This window comes from Mycteria americana, chromosome 1 (assembly GCF_035582795.1).
Source record: "Mycteria americana isolate JAX WOST 10 ecotype Jacksonville Zoo and Gardens chromosome 1, USCA_MyAme_1.0, whole genome shotgun sequence".
Taxonomy (NCBI): Eukaryota; Metazoa; Chordata; class Aves; order Ciconiiformes; family Ciconiidae; genus Mycteria; species Mycteria americana.
This window is the reverse complement of record NC_134365.1, coordinates 163,209,445-163,225,817: the sequence shown is the minus strand read 5'-3', so window position 1 is coordinate 163,225,817 and position 16,373 is coordinate 163,209,445. Positions and strand designations below refer to the sequence as shown.

At 36.4% G+C, this 16,373-nt stretch overlaps 1 protein-coding gene across 2 annotated transcripts in view; it reads right to left on the bottom strand.

Annotated features, from left to right (window-relative positions):
- Window positions 1–16,373, bottom strand: part of DOCK9 (dedicator of cytokinesis 9) — a 136,918-nt gene that overhangs the window by 14,241 nt on the left and 106,304 nt on the right. For both annotated transcript variants that reach the window (XM_075526447.1, XM_075526456.1), the window contains exons 39-45: window positions 13,326–13,441; window positions 9,100–9,237; window positions 8,606–8,788; window positions 7,844–7,957; window positions 7,488–7,703; window positions 5,696–5,753; window positions 3,750–3,856 (exon numbers count right to left, since the gene is read on the bottom strand). In XM_075526447.1, the coding sequence (XP_075382562.1) occupies window positions 3,750–3,856; window positions 5,696–5,753; window positions 7,488–7,703; window positions 7,844–7,957; window positions 8,606–8,788; window positions 9,100–9,237; window positions 13,326–13,441 (932 nt within the window). The remainder of the gene's footprint in view (window positions 1–3,749; window positions 3,857–5,695; window positions 5,754–7,487; window positions 7,704–7,843; window positions 7,958–8,605; window positions 8,789–9,099; window positions 9,238–13,325; window positions 13,442–16,373) is intronic.

Genomic DNA, 16,373 nt, shown 5'->3' with positions numbered 1-16,373 from the left:
TGGGGGAAACCCCACTTCCCTCCACTTCTTGACTCTATGCTCTTTCTAATACAACCCAGCATGCAGCTGGCCTTTGTTGCCACAAGGCTACACTGCTGGTTCCCATTCAACCTCGGCCCCTAGAACTCCCAGGTCTTTCTGCAGAGCTGCTGCCCAGTCAGTCTGTCCCCAGCCCGTACACAGACATTGGGTGATTTTCCACAGTTGCAAGGCTTTGCACTTGTCTTTCTAGAACTCTGAGAGGCTTCTGTGTTCCTTCAGTTTGAGGTCCCTGCCCCCTAGCATATCAGTCATTCCCCCTCATTTAGTTTCATCCACAAACTTGATGATCTGTACCCCATAACCCATGGGATATCCCACTGTATCCCATGACCTATATGACTAATGAAGATGTTAAACAATATCAGCCTGAGCATCCCTGAAGAATACCAGCCTTCACCACCATGCTTAAAGTATCTTGTATGTTTGGGTAGGTACCTATTTCTGGTTTTCATAAAGTGCTTTAATACATTGAATTACACTGCATGTTGATCATTTACAAGAGCTATAATACCATCTGAGCTGTGAAGCTCTTTCATTTACCAATCTGCAAGTTAGAATACTTCCTCTCATGGAAAGTCATAGCTAACAAGAGACCAGAAAAAACAAACAGGAAGGTAGAGATTGACTTAATATCTGTGGTGGAATTGTATTCTGGAAGAGTTTATTTTGGAAAAAAAACAACAAATCTGAATGAAATTGTTTCCAACCTTAATCTGCATGAAAGCTGGCACCTGCCACAGGCATGTTAGCCATAGCTCAGCTCTCTCCCAGATGGACTGCTTACAGCAAAGTCTAGCATGGAAAGGATATCACGTTCCAAGCTTTTACTTTTCCATTTCTGACACCCAGAAGATTTTTAGTTCTGCAAGGAGAATTTGACTTGTGCTGCTGAATATGCTGTCTGGGTAAACAACTGTTTCAATGAAATGCACACAGTAACTTTGTTAAAAAAACAAAACAAAACTTTGTTTTTCTGACTGGCTAGTTTAGGAAATGAGTCAGGGTAACCCTGGCCTAAGAGAGAATTATTTTAAAATTATAATTAAATAGAGAATTTTTAAAATTTCATTTTTTAAAATTAAAAACTACATAAAGTCTTAAGACAAATTTCACTTAATTAGGAAGACTTTATATAAACTGGAGAATATAAAAGACCTTTTGCCCCCTTTTAGAAACATGGAGGGGTCCCCCCCTGACCCCCCATACTTGTAATTACTCTTTTGGAGATTTTAACTCTAAAGTAACTAGCATCTGGGGAAATCCCAAGTTTTAATAAAGAAATTCCACATGACTTGTTACCACATATAGGACGAATTCCCGAGAGAATTATTTTGCTCAGTAGTAGTAAAGTACAGCTTGAAAGATATATTTCTGCTTTCTGCACCCAATTGATCTGTCATGTGATCTTTTTTTTTCTTAGACTAATACAGTTTCGCTTACATAAGAACATACTGAGGAAACACTCCATATATGAATATGTTCCTATTCATGAAGCAACTAGACTACCTGTTTTGAAGTACTTCTGTAAAACACTAGTCATCTTAATTTATTGTGCTGGTTTTGGGTAGGATAGAGTTAATTTTCTTTATAGTAGCTAATATGGGGCTATGTTTTGGATTTGGGCTGAAAACAGTGTTGATAACACAGGGATGTTTTAGTTGCTGCTAAGCAGTGCTTATACTAAATCAAGGACTTTTCAGCTTCCCGTGCTCTGCCAGGTGCACAAGGAGTTGGGAGGGGACACGGCTGGGACAGCTGACCCCAGCTGACCAAAGGGCTATTCCATACCATATGGCATCATGCTCAGCATGTAAAGGTGGGGAAGAAGGAGGAAGGGGGGGGGGACGTTTGGAGTGATGGCGTTTGTCTTCCCAAGTAACCATTACGCGTGATGGAGCCCTGCTTTCCTGGAGATGGCTGAACACCTGCCTGCCCATGGGAAGCAGTGAATGAATTCCTTGTTTTGCTTTGCTTGCGTGCGCAGCTTTTGCTTTCCCTATTAAACTGCCTTTATCTCAGCCCATGAGTTTTCTCACTTTTACTCTTCTGATTCTCTCCCCCATCCCACCAGCGGGGATTGAGCGAGCGGCTGGGTGGGGCTTAGTTGCTGGCTGGGTTAAACCATGATATTTATCCATGATTTTTAGTCTACTAAAAATCAAACAGTTCTTCCCTCTTATTACTCTTCCTGGGAATAAATTATCTGAAAAATAGTAACTTTTTTTCAATATTTAATCAGGTAGAGTTCAACATGGTTAAGTTTAAAAAGGGTTGCATGCAGGGAAAAAGGAAATTTGGCAAGGTTTGATCCTTTTGCAAGCTCCACAGGCTTATAACTTCACTCTTGGCTTACTTCCGTTCCATGGAAATACTGAGAGATGGAAATAAATTTGCATAGGGTTCAATGACCCAGAATAAGCAGTATATTCTTTTTGCAGGGACTGACTAATGAGAAAAAGAATGAAGACATTCCATTTTAAAAAATACAAAAGACTTTAGCTCTGACAAATGGTTTATCAGGTAGACACTGACAAGAATTTCTAACAAAAGTTTCCATCAGCAGTAGTTACTAGAAACCCAACTCTTGGCTCACTTAGAGCAGCTTACATTTTGCTTTGAGTAACAGGCTAAATTCCGTGCTGAATCAGGAGAATCAGTGATTTAAAGAATATAGCACACAAATTAAAAAAAAAGCAATCTGCTATTGGGTGTCTTTGGAAAGAAAGAGTACTATATTTCTCATTTCAAGTAATTCCAATTCCTGTCTTCCCAGAAAAAGGCAAGTCAACAATTTTTGTCTTAAAACTATAGACCAAAGCAGTACCAGAACTTCGGACTAAAACACAGGTACCCTAGGCCTAAACCCAGGCTTAAGCCACTAAGTCTTCCATTTGTTCCTCCTAAATCTGTTAGTATAGCCACAATTTGCAAAGTCAAATAATTTTGTCACCTTTCCCATATACAAACTAAAACACAAAAGAAAAATATTTTTTGTTGTATAATTATGCTTACACACCAGGGATTTTTCCAGCACAGCTACTGCAAGTAGTGATCTGTCCCTCCCTCCCCCCACCTATCCTGGCAAATACATAGTGTAGATGTAGCTCTTCATGAGCAAGATTATTCATATTCTTTTCAGATAGGCTTCTTAATAGTAAAATTTACTGTAGAGCCAGCACAGATGGATCAGCAAAGATACAAGGAGTGAAACTTAAGCCAGAATCCCCCCCCCCATTGACGCAAGTCTGGTGTCAGTAAAACCACTTTCATTGTTATGGCATATTTGCTTAGGGAAACTGCAAACCAGCAAAAACCAGTGAATGCATTTTCATGATTGCTGGTGTAGTAACAATCTAAATCAAAGTGAGTTTTTTAAAAAAACCCACATCTTGTTAACTCTAATAAATAAGCCACATTAGTGTTCATCCTGTCAACTAGCTTAAAACCCTTTTTTGCTTATTTTTATTCCAATAGTGGTGTTGAGTTGATGTGCTAGTGCTTTATTTAAAATATATGTATATAGTAAATTCTCTAAAGCTGGCACAGCTCACAGAAATTTTTTATTTCAGTTTTAGGATAAGAATAGCGGCTAAGAAAACAATGATAATATCCATCATATCAGTCAGCCTCCGGATTGAAATACAAAACTTGGAAAAACAAACAGCACTTCAATGTGCATCAATTCTAACACTCTTATGTTTACTTACTTCATTGAAGTGAACATCTTGCATTCCAACATCCTCCATCATTGAAGCCTCTTCATCTATATTAGGTGTGATTACTCTGAAAGCAGTACAACCTTGCCTAAACATCCCTGTCATTGAAAAAGAAAAATAGACAAATTTACTTTTCTCCACCAGGATAACATTAGGCCATTTTGTGATGCTGGATAAGGCAGGAGCCATATTTAAATATACTTACCACCAAATTAATACATTAAAAAAAAAAATCCAACCTCCCACTGCATGATTAAAATACTAGACCTCACATTACTGTGTAAGTATAAATAGGTTTTAAAAAAAAACCCACAAATGTTAATATCTGGACTCTTACCTGCTAAAATAAGTAGTGTGTGAATCTTCCTATTTTATCTTAAACCTGTCTAAGGTAATCAAGGTAACTTTTACAGTATTTAATTAAACTGGCTTGAAGTCATGCTGGAACTGTGTACACGAACAGGCCCTGGCATATCAGCTTCCCCAGTCTGAACAATATGAATGGACTGACATCAACTGTACAAAATTATCAAAGGATGGCAAACCAGATTATTCAGCTGTAGATACAGCAAATCAGTCTACAAGCAAGAAAAAAAAAAACCAGCAATCTAACTTCCTTTACTGAAATAAGTATTTAGCAAAAATGTGTTTTAGAATGTTCTAACATGAAACCTACCTCTTTTATGCATTTTGTTTAGCTCTTTATTATTATATCAGATTGCTGAATTAAGAAATCAGGATTTTTGGCCAAAAACTGTATTAATTAAATCCTCAAGAGCAATCAGTAAATACTACAGAAGCACAAGGACTTGCACATGTTTATTTCACAGCTCATTCCTACAAAGATTCTCTCTGCTCAGATGGGAGTCTGACCACCAGAAGTTTTATTGAATGATTGCCTCAAATGCATGGTTTTGTTTTGCTCCTGGAAATACCACATGTAGAAGTTCGACCCTCTCAGTTTCCCTGAGAGGAAATAACTTTTATATGACAGTAGACAAAAATAGCAGATCACCCAAAGGAATCACAAATCAATATAGATTATCACTTGTTACTGTTAGTTATCATGCTTCCAAGAGGACATAGTAACTTTGACAAGCAACCTAAGTCTCAGATTTGGTCTCAGAGAAGCTTCTGAAATCATTGGGGCAGAGGGGATAGCTTATACACTTCACAAGTATTTGGGCAAGAGGCACAAAAGGAACAGAGAAAGGCATCTTGTAGACCCATGACTTTGCTTCACTTTGAACTGTCACGCAAAGGCAAAGCTAAAAAGCTGTGAACGTGAATTTGTCTGCCTACAAAACCAAAACACTAGCTCAACATCATAATCAGTCTTAACAGATTTCTGAAATTTTCTTCTAGAGATCTACTTTTCTTAATAAAAGCCATATAATCTTTTATTTTCTCAAACCCCTGACTGAGAACTCTTCTGATCCTGTAGATGAAAGACAGTTTTCTACCCTATCTCAAGGGTCATCAGAAACCCACTTCTACAGACAGCTGCTAGCACAGAACACCAAGACAGGTGAAGCATTCTGAGCACTATTATCACTGACTCAGCATCTGAAAATTTGTACAAATTTATTTTGACTTCTCTAGCAATGCCAGGTTTCCCTATATGCAGTGAGAGAGTGTTGAACAAGAATATTCACTGATAAGTTTGCTTTAGAAAGGGTCTGACTTCAGCTATTAGAAGCTCTGGTGTAAAACTAAAATTTTTTACTTTCCTAAAAATTTTACTTTACCTTTATCTGAAATGCTGCCCCTTAGATATGTAAGTATACTCTTAAATATGTGAGTATGCTATCTGGTTAGGTCAGAGTTTTTTCCTTGGTGAACACTGAAATGCCTACAACTTCCTCAGGGAAACTACTGCCTTTCCTAAACTATAAAGAAAAAAATATAAACATAAAAGTAAGATTTCAAAATCATACCTTTTCGTGTGAGATATTCTGCAACCAGTGCTGCTACATGGACATAGCACATTGCCGCCTAAAACAGAAACAGTAACAATCATATAAATTACAATGATAATGGAACTACTAAAACCGAGGCATATAAGAGGAGCCCTAGTCTGAGATGATTTCTTTGGTTTTCCTTTTTGCTGCTTTGCAGGAGATGTCCTATGACTGGTGTAAGAATTCTCCACCTCATTTATGCAAAACAATAACTGTGCAAGAGCACTCACTCCTCCTTTACCAGAGCGTTGAGTAGCATGGACAGCAGTACACAATCCGAGAGTGACCGCGGATCACAAATTACAAGATAGGAACACCATGCTATAATAAAAACAGGCAACTCTCTTCTTGGGATGCATTTTAAGTGTTATGTGAAACAAAAGAGCTATTAATTATTCTACTCAACATTTGATGGTTCTTCTGCTAACCTGTTTTGTCTGCCTTTTGGCTCCAGACCAAGAAAAATGTAGAAAAAAAACTGGTGACAGACCATCTGAAAGCAGCAAAAGAAAGAGAGATCTGACCTATGAATGGAATTTGAAGGAATTTGGTTGGTGTAGTCTGGAAAACAGAAGAACAAGAAAAGGGACAGAATAGTCTTCAAATATTTGAGATGTTTTATGAAGTAGACACTGATCATTTTTCTCCACAGAAAGGACAAAAAAATATTCAAGATTGTTCTTTTGCTGAAAAGGTTTAGGCTTACAGCAAAGTGTTATTCTAACTGTAATTCTCAATTGAACAGTTTACATACAGAGGCTGCAAAATCTCAGACACTGGAGGTGAAGGAAAAAGGTAAGTATCCGTCAGAAATTCTCTAATTCATACTTTGTAGGGGGTTGGGCTTGGTGATTTACAGAGGTCCTCATCTAGTCGTACAGTCAAAGATTCTAAGTTTTTAATCAAAAAATTAAAAACAGACCTGAAAAGGACTAAAAGAGCTTGTCTTCTGAGAGAGCTGAAGTTGTTTCCTTCAAAATACAAGCTAATAACAAGAGTATTGTATATGCCTTCTGTGTCGCTACCATATAGAAGAAAAGAATTCTAGAGCTAAGACATGAGTAAGATAGCAGCTACTATTTCTTGGAGATATTTACTTGCTTACATGATGCTAAGTTTAACAGACATGTTTATGAAATTCAATGATGTAATGCAATGTGATTTACTTTCAGATGGAACAAACTTCCAGAAAGAGACGAAATTCATTCTGTATGCTGATAAAATACTTACATGAAGACATATAAAAATCCCCACTCCCAACTCTCTTTTTTGCTAGAATTAAATATTTTAACAGAACAGAGATATCAGATAGCTTTCTTTTTTCAACCAAAAAAATTTGTTTTGTCAATATTAGAACATTAGGAGTTTTTTAGTAAGCAGTCTGGAACAGAATCAAGCTAATTCTGTAAAAGACAACTGGAGACTAATTCAAGGAGTGGCTTTAAGTGTTTTAGCAACTGATAACAAAGATATTTTAAGGTAGAAGGTCTGTGTATTCAATGGTTTGCACTGAGCATTCCTGGCTTAGTAGCGTGTCAGCTACAGTAGTTAAACTAACCTTACATTAGTAATCAGAAATTACTTACAGATGTACTTCGGTAGGACAAAAACTTATCAGCCATTGAAACTAATCTACTAACAATTCAAAATGTATTAAAAATGCTTATTATATTACACGCTAACAACTACATATAGTACATTCCATTTCAAGAAAGATAAGCTTAAGCTTATCACAAAGCTAAAATTAGTTTGATTTTTTTTCTCTTACCTCTGAAAGATCTCCATTTTTAACATGGATCCTTGCCATGCTGTCTAACCATGTCTTCCTTAGTTCAGGTGTACTAGCGTAAGACTTTGCCAAACTGTACTGGAGGTCTACAAGCATTTCTGGATCATTCTCATGCTCCTTCATCTGAGCTGTAGCCATCAGTACTGTACGAATCCGTTTTGTTAAATCCTTAACATCAGAAGGGAATGTAGTGTGCTAAAACATGGAAAAGTTAGGTTAACTACTATCTTTTTCTATTCTTTCCATAATAAAAAATTGAAACATAATTGCAAAAGATGCTATGAAAGTGTTTTCAAGCATCCTTCTATAGTATGAAAAGAAGAATAAAAACAGACCTTTATAATTCTGTCATTATTGGCACAATTATTGATGATGGAAAGAGACTGCTGAAATCTAGTTCCTCCAATTCCAACAACATCAGCAATTAACTGGCTTACTGAAATAATAACCTTGACAGAAACAAATGTCTTGTTAGTGCATATTTCATGAAATACCCTTGAGATGTACCTATGAAGCAATTACAAAGGAAGTTTTGTTCTTTTTAATTGAAAGCTTATTCTCTTAAGTAAAATTGTATTTGATTTTTTTTTTTTTTCAAAGTTACTTGTACAATAACATAGGCAAGAAAAAACAGGCTCGTGTAAATTTAATGCACAGGCATCCTCTGCTCTACAGACTGACTGCTAGGTGAACTAGCCAGAGGTCATAAAAGTAGTAAATTATTGTTCCCAGCTTTGTCAGAACACACAATTTTTTATGTATTTGTTTTATTTTAGACTTTTACGTGCTTGTTGCTGCATTCTTTTCTTCTCCAGATGCAACAGGGTATGCCATTTAACAATCAAAATAACATCTACAAACCAGAACATTTGCTACTGACAAATAAAAATTATTTCCTACGAAACACAGGGCCATCCAATTGTTTCCTTGTACTGAACATACTTTTATTGCCATCTTCTTACTCTTAAAATAGTACCAGCCTTGCCTAAACCCAAAATAATTTATGTCTTTATCTGGCAGGGCTTTGCACACTGGTGTGCAACTGTGCACCTACAAATACAATATTTAAAAAACCCCCAAAAATAAAGTATACTAACTTGCAGATGTGTCCTAACAAAAGACTTCTTCCCTGTGTAATCAAAATTATTTCTCATTAAGAAGTACAGTAACTGTGAAGCTTCAGTACGAATTGAACTCAGTTTGGAATTACAATACTTCAGTATTTCATAGCACAGTGCAGAACACATATCAGCTCTACCTTCATAAAATGTAGAGGGAAACTGAGGAAAAAGTAGAAAAGAAAGTTATTCATTAAAACTAGGTTCAGTTCTTGATAAAATAAGCAGATCAAGAAAAATACAAATATATTAATATTCCCAAACTGTGGAAAAAATAGACAGTTATAGTAGTTCGTGACACAAAGCGATTTTTACAGCAATTCAAGGGACAAGTATTCCACACTGTTGGGATCAGCTCAGTCCTTATTCACCAATTTTAATTTGGGATTTTAGTTCTTAAATTTTTACATAGTATATTGTTAACTAAAGAACTGGATAAGTACTTGAAGATTAATTACTTTTAAACTTCTTACCTTAAAAATAAGTGCCCTTAAAGCAATGAAGACATTTTTCAATGCTGTTTCAGACTGATTCTTTTGAAGGAAGCAGAGGTATACATCAAATACTTTCTTCATCAGTGGATTATGCCCGTGATCAGTCAGTAGTTGATTCTTTAAATTGACAGTAAGAATTTAGGAGTTTTGTAGTGATACATTTACACTATTCTAAGAACATACACAGATAATCCAAAAGCAGGAAATTAAAAAAAAAAATCTGCATAGTATTACAAAGATGTTTAATAATACAAACATATCTGAATTTTAATTTGATATTTCTAACACTTCATTAATCTTGCTTATAGAGAAAGTGTTGGCTTCTGAACAGACTTCTAGAACACAATTGTTTTTAACAGCTGTTAATTAAATCAATTACTATTAACAGTTCTTTGAGAGGTGCACTCAAAGTATGAACTCATTTTGGTTACACTGGCTTTAGCAGCTCAGATAGTGGAATTTTGTCATAGCAGTACCACCTACTACAATGCTCTCAAAAAAACTCCCCCCAAACCAAACCCCCACCCACTCACCATCTTTCATTACTGTCCTAGAACTGAAACTGAAAAGGCTCTTAAAGACAAAGATATTAGTTACTTTTCAGAGTTTCACCTGCATCAATATGCCGCTCATTCTGCGGCATGCAATACACAAGGTTACTCTTGATTTCTGTATCACCAACAGCTGCTTTCCATCCCAACTTTTTTTAAAAATCTGGTCTCCCCCAATTTCTCTAGCACAGGTACTGGCTGTGCATCTACTTTTAACAGTTCATATTGCTTCTGTTTTGCTCTGGGGACCTGTTTTCTCCCTTTGCTACTGAGCATATGCACTAGGTTCCTATGGGACTCTAGGATGAAACAACATGGTCTCTCTTCTTACAAAACACCAAAATAGGTTAATCAATTCAAGGACTGCTCAATCCAGTCCAGGGAGTCCAGAACTGAGAGGACCATGTTCAGTATTGCTCCCTCTGACTCTACTGGCCCTCCAACACAATTCTACTAGGTCTTGCACCTTCTGCAACTCACCTCTGCACACTCCACTCTTCCCTGTCATTACTATATACAGGCATCCAAACGGTATGCTGCAAGGCAGCACCATTACTATCTCAAGTAAGTTTTAAGGTAATATTAACTCAAAGAATCTCATTTAACAAATTTTTTAAAAAGATTCTTAAGGCCCAGTATAGACCTGGGCTCTTGTAGCAAGCCTTAAGCTCTCTCAAACATGGAAGAGATGTCTAACTGCACATGTCTCCTTTTCTATTCATGGAGACACAGAAGAAATTCTTCAGGCTAAAGAATTTCAGCATAGCCCTAAGCATTTTGGGTGTTCCTCAATATTAAAAAATTGAAGGAGGCAGTCCTTCACTAAAAGCCATTCTAATAATGTGACTTGCAGACCAGAAGAACTCACTGTGGCTTCAAGCTTTGTGGATGAATAGATATAAATGCTTTCAAGAGAAGCAAAGAAGTGAAGCCACAGGCTGGCCATTTTACAGGAAGCTAGACATAAATGGTTGGATATAAGCCAGTCAGCCTATTTGGTCATAGGAAAAAAGTTTTATCTCTTGGAACAATATACAGATCTTCGCAGATGACCCAAACCTAAACACCTAACTGCAAGTTCTAAAAGACAGTAAGGCTCACTAGTTTCAGATTTATAGCAAAATAATGAAACGTTGTCTTACAAACCCCTATCCTTATGAGGAAATTTATATAATATCCTTTCTTCAGATGTCCCAACATCAGAGGTGGGTAGTTCACTAAAACCACCTAGAGTAATAGGAATTCACACAGGATCAGTTAAAATTCTACCAAGAAGCAGGCATAATTTGTGATTTCCTACTGTAATAGGTAACAGAGATCTGGATCCCCACTAGCGAAAGATGATCCTGAGGAAAAAAAGTTGTCTGGCCTTCTATATAATGTGCTAATTATTCCCAAAAGAAGCAGATTGGTATTACTAATCTAGTGGCCTTCTATGATGGAGTGACTGCATCAGTGGACAAGGAAAGAGCTATGGATGTCGTCTATCTGGACTTCTGTAAGGCCTTTGATATGGTTCCCCACAACATTCTTGCCACTAAATTAGAAACATATGAGTTTGATGGATGGTCTGTTAGAAGGATAAGGAATTGGCTAGATGGCTGCATCCAAAGAGTTACACTCAATGGCTCAATGTCCAAGTGGAAACCAGTAACAAGTGGCATCCCTCAAGGGTCCGTATTGGGACCAGTACTATTTAATATTTTCATCAATGACATAGACAGTCGAGTGCACCCTCAGCAAGTTTGCAAACGATACCAAGCTGAGAGGTGCAGTTGATTTGCTAGAGGCTTCCCTGTAGCATGCCATCCAGAGGGACCTTGACAGGCTTGAGAAGTGGGCCCGTGTGAACCTCATGAAGTTCAAAAAGGCCAAGTGCAAGGTCCTGTACCTGGGTTGGGGCAATCTCCAGTGTCAATATAGACTGGGGGATAAATGGATTGAGAGCAGCCCTGTGGAGAAGGAATTGAGGGTACTGGTGAATGAAAAATTGGACGTGAGCCAGCAATGTGTGCTTGCAGTCCAGAAAGCTAATTGTATCCTGGATTGCATAAAAAGAAGCATGGCCAGCAGCTTGAGGGAGGTGATTCTCCTCCTCCACTCCACTTTCATGAGACCCCACCTGGTATACTGCATCCAGCTCTGTGGCCCCCAGTACATGAAGGCCATCAACATGTTAGAGCAGGTCCACAGGAGAGCTATGAAAATGGACAGAGGGCTGGAACACCTCTCCTATGAAGAAAGGCTGAGAAAGTTAGGGTTGTTCAGCTTGGAGAAGAGAAGGCTCTGGGGAGACCTCATTGTGGCCTTTCAATATATAAAAGGGTGCTTGCACAAAAGATGGAGACACTTTTTACCAAGGCCTGTAGCGACAGGACAAGGGGCACAGTTTTAAACTGAAAGAGGGTAGGTTCAGATTGAACATAAGGAGGAATTTTTTTTACAGTGAGGGTGGTGAGACACTGGAACAGGGTTGTGGATGCACCACCATTGGAAGTTTTCAAGGTCAGGTTGGATGGACGGGGCTTTGAGCAACCTGATCTAGTGAAAATGTCCCTGCCCATGACAGGGGTTTGGACTAGATGACCTTTCAAGGTCCCTTGCAACCCAAACCATCCTATGATTCTATGTATTTTAGTGCAGTTGATTGAATAGAAGCTCCTGATTCTCCTACCTGTTTTGTTTGGATCTTGTAGACTATTCTGCTATACTCTTACCTACTTTCTCAACATACTGCATACAGATAAGGACTTGTCAGGACTTGAAGGACTGTCATTCCAAGCACGATGGGCAGCTGATAACTCAAAGATTAGTGTTCATTCTTCTTTAAATCTAGGTATCTTCATTTTCAATTCTGTCATGAAGTCTGTGGACAGAACTCGTTCTAAACTCTATCTAATTAAATTACTAATAAAAGGAATCTCATTATAAATAAGCTAATGTTTTCATAACTGGATTAAAGACAAGACACTAAATTGAATCTTCAAGCAAGGATCTGGATACACCGTTCTAATTAGGGGAGAAACAAGCTAGAGCTATCATCTCTCCTTTTTATAGCTTCACCTTTAATGTTTGGAAAAGCTCAAAAAACCAGACAGGAAGGATATGCAAGTGGGCGTGCTACAAAAAAGATTCCACAGAAGAGCTACAGTAACTGATAAAACTAAGAAGTCGTCTTATTAGTGGACAAACTGAAATAAAATTACAGAAAAGGAACACACACAAATTACTGTTAATTAATGAGTGACAATATATGAAACCAAGTTCAATATAAAAGTCTGATAGTGTCCAATTATGAATTATGGTTTTGCCATACAATAGATCTTTCACCCCACATGGCCTTTAAAAGTTTTACCACTAACATTAGGTAGACACTAAAGTTTCTAGAAATATTTTTAGGAAGTTAGGATGAGGAAGGAACTTTTCCCACAGATCGCTGCTGATCAGTAAGGAGACTGTATGCAATGTGTAACTGAAGCCAAAGCATTTTGCTGCAAGAGGTTATCAGCTTTTACATGACACAACAATGAAATATAACGTTAGAAATACTAAAAATACAATGCTATATTACTAGACTATAAAATATAAATATAATTTTAAAAAATTTTCTCTAAAGATAATTATGGAGATATTAACACCAAGTGAAGAACAAACCTTAAAAGCCATTGTGAATAATGACAGAGTATCCAGAATCGTAAGGCAAACTTCAGTGGCAATATTTGCTTCAAGTAAAGACTGGTGAAGAACATCTGCATCTGAATGGCCATAGCCTACAGAAATTCCAAATGAAATGTAAGTGCTAGATACCCTCATTTAAATGTTTCTTATTTCCAAAAGACTTGCTGAACTAGGAAAAGATTAACAAGTAAAAAGCCTGACAGAAGTTAGTATTCAATACAGAAAAATAATTCATATTTGAAAAATATTTAAAAGCATATGCACATATAATTATTCTAACATAATTTGCACAAGATCATAAAATATATTAAGTACAAATGTCAACAATAGAAGCATTAAACAGCAGTTAATAAATGTCTGATGTTTCATATATATGTGTATGTATGTATACACACATGTGTGTATATATATATATAAATGGACACAGTTATATATATGCACATATATATTCCTAAAATAAGTACTGCAGTAGGACGGAGTTACAGCTGAAAATATGTATTGGTGATTTAGCGATGTTATAATGATCTCAAAGTCAATCATAAGTCAATCATCTTAAAAATACAAAACACTAAGAGTTGAAAGAATACAATCATGTACTTATATGCAACTGAAGACCCAAGTAATTAATTCTACCCTGTAGCAATATCATGCAATAACTCCATATTTAATCAAAGTATTTTATCACTTCTAGCTCCATACTGTATTTAAATAATTTTCAAAACATATCATGCTTCAGCACTGGTTATAATATTTTGTTTATGTTCCCTAACACTGATCTTTAAGAACCAGATTGACAAATGTGCCCTGGTTGCTTTATAAAAATTTGGTCTGGATCATGTTTATATGTTAGATTTACAGTCAACTTAGCATCACTAAATCAATGACAAGCACGACAAACTTGTTGAGTCCAAGAAAAGAAGAAATGACATAGTCTTTTATAATGACACCTAGTCACTTCTTTCTGCATCTTCTTGCTTCCCTGGCTGAACTACACATGCATACCCATAACCACCAGTTTCTTTGGATTTATACATTCTTTCTGTTAGGAAGTATACACCTCTTTCCTATCATCTTTTGCATTCTCTCTGCCTCCACCTCTTCCTCCTCCCATGTATTTTCTTTGTGGTTTCAATCCAACTACATCCTTCACCTCTGTAATGATGGAAAGGAACAGCCAGCATTTGGAAGCAAGTGTTAACACAACAGCCATTTGCCAAATATTTTTCTTTTAGTAAAATGTTCTTTCCCTAAAGATTCAAAGAAAAATCCTTTTTCATAGCAATCACCTTTGGGTGACCAGAAATCCTCCAGTTAGCCTGTGGTTTCAGTAATGTTGAAGATACCAAGAGATGACAACTATTCTGAGAACTGCATTGAGGACAGGGGAAATATTCTTTAAACAAATAATTTGTTTGCTCTTCCAGATAAGAAGAAAGGTGCAAGGTTTATTATAAATACTAAGGAAAAACTGTAGTCAATGGACAGGATTCCAAACAGTTCAAATTTTGTTCTTCACATAAATAATTTAGAACAAACATATAAATAGGTCATTGATTGATTACTCCGCGTTATTACTAGAGACAGAAGTTTTGGGCAGGATGTGAACTTAAAGCAACACTCAATTTGGTTGAGTTAAAAGACTGATTTAGCAGTGCTTTTCCCATATACATGCTAAAAACTATCCTTGTTTCAATTTGCTGTTATTTTAGAGAAGCTAATATTGTATTTTTCATGTATAACTAACATAGTGGATTCTATTTTTCACATGTAACTTAAAAAGAAACTATGGAACTACAATTACCACATATAATATGGACATCTGCCTGGACACGCACATGAACATGCACCCATACATTCACACTTCTGCAGAGTAACTGGACTTAAAACCATCTAAGAACACTGAAAATGGGATGATCTCTAATGACTATAAGCTTGACAATGATCATATACTGCTATTACAGATAAGGGTATATCTCTCGTATTTCAGTACATTTGCATGTCACTATTCTACTGAGCATCCTCCTCTCCTCCAGCCCCAACAATACACATATAAATCTACATTCTTGTAGTTTGAGATGCTTTAGAAATTTGAACAAAGGGCCTAATTTCTTTCATACTTAAGCATAAAACTATACTGAAATTCCTCAGAGATGTGAAATATCACTGCCACCATTACTTCAGTTCTGTTCCTTGCTTAAATGATTAGAAAGGGAGAAATTAAGTTTATAATTTACATTTATAGACAACTACCTTGCCAAAGAATCATTATTTTAGAAACAAGTAAAGCAACTATTTCCACCAGATACATCCTTCCTGTATGTATCCCATACAGGATACCTACAAGATTTATTCAAGTTCTGACAACTACTTTGGATACACAATACAGGCAGACTGACAACTAAACAAAAAGTTAGACAGCAAGACCAAAGATATAAAAATCAAATTCATATTTGACACAGCTTTTACAGCAACATATTTTGACTTTGTAAAACCTTGGTCAATTCAAGCGTAATATCCTGATATTCATTAAATGTCCAACATTAAAAAAAAACCTATTATCACTTTACACAAAGTTATCTGAATGAGACACTTTCCTTCATAATTTCCTTCAGATGGAAAAGAACAGAAAGTTGGGGTTTTTTTTTTACATAAGCATGCATTTATTAAAATCTTTCAGCTCACCATTTCCTAAAAAAAAAAACAAACAAAAATCAGTAAACTTTGCCAAGTTCTGGAAGTATGAAATCTCTTTGCACAGGGCCCAGAAACAGCCATGTTATTTATTTCCCAGAGATTTTTTTTCAGAAGCACAAAGTATTTTACAAGTACAAATACAAAAGTACTTTAAAATCTACAAAGTATTTTACCATACTGAACGTACAGTCGCATAACGTAAAAGCTTTCGTGTACCAAAAATATCTAGAAATTACTATGACAGCAGTAGCAGACTGATTAAAGAAAAAAAAAAGTAATTTGCACAGCTATATAGTTTTCTGACATTTTTACAATAAAAAAATTGCATTT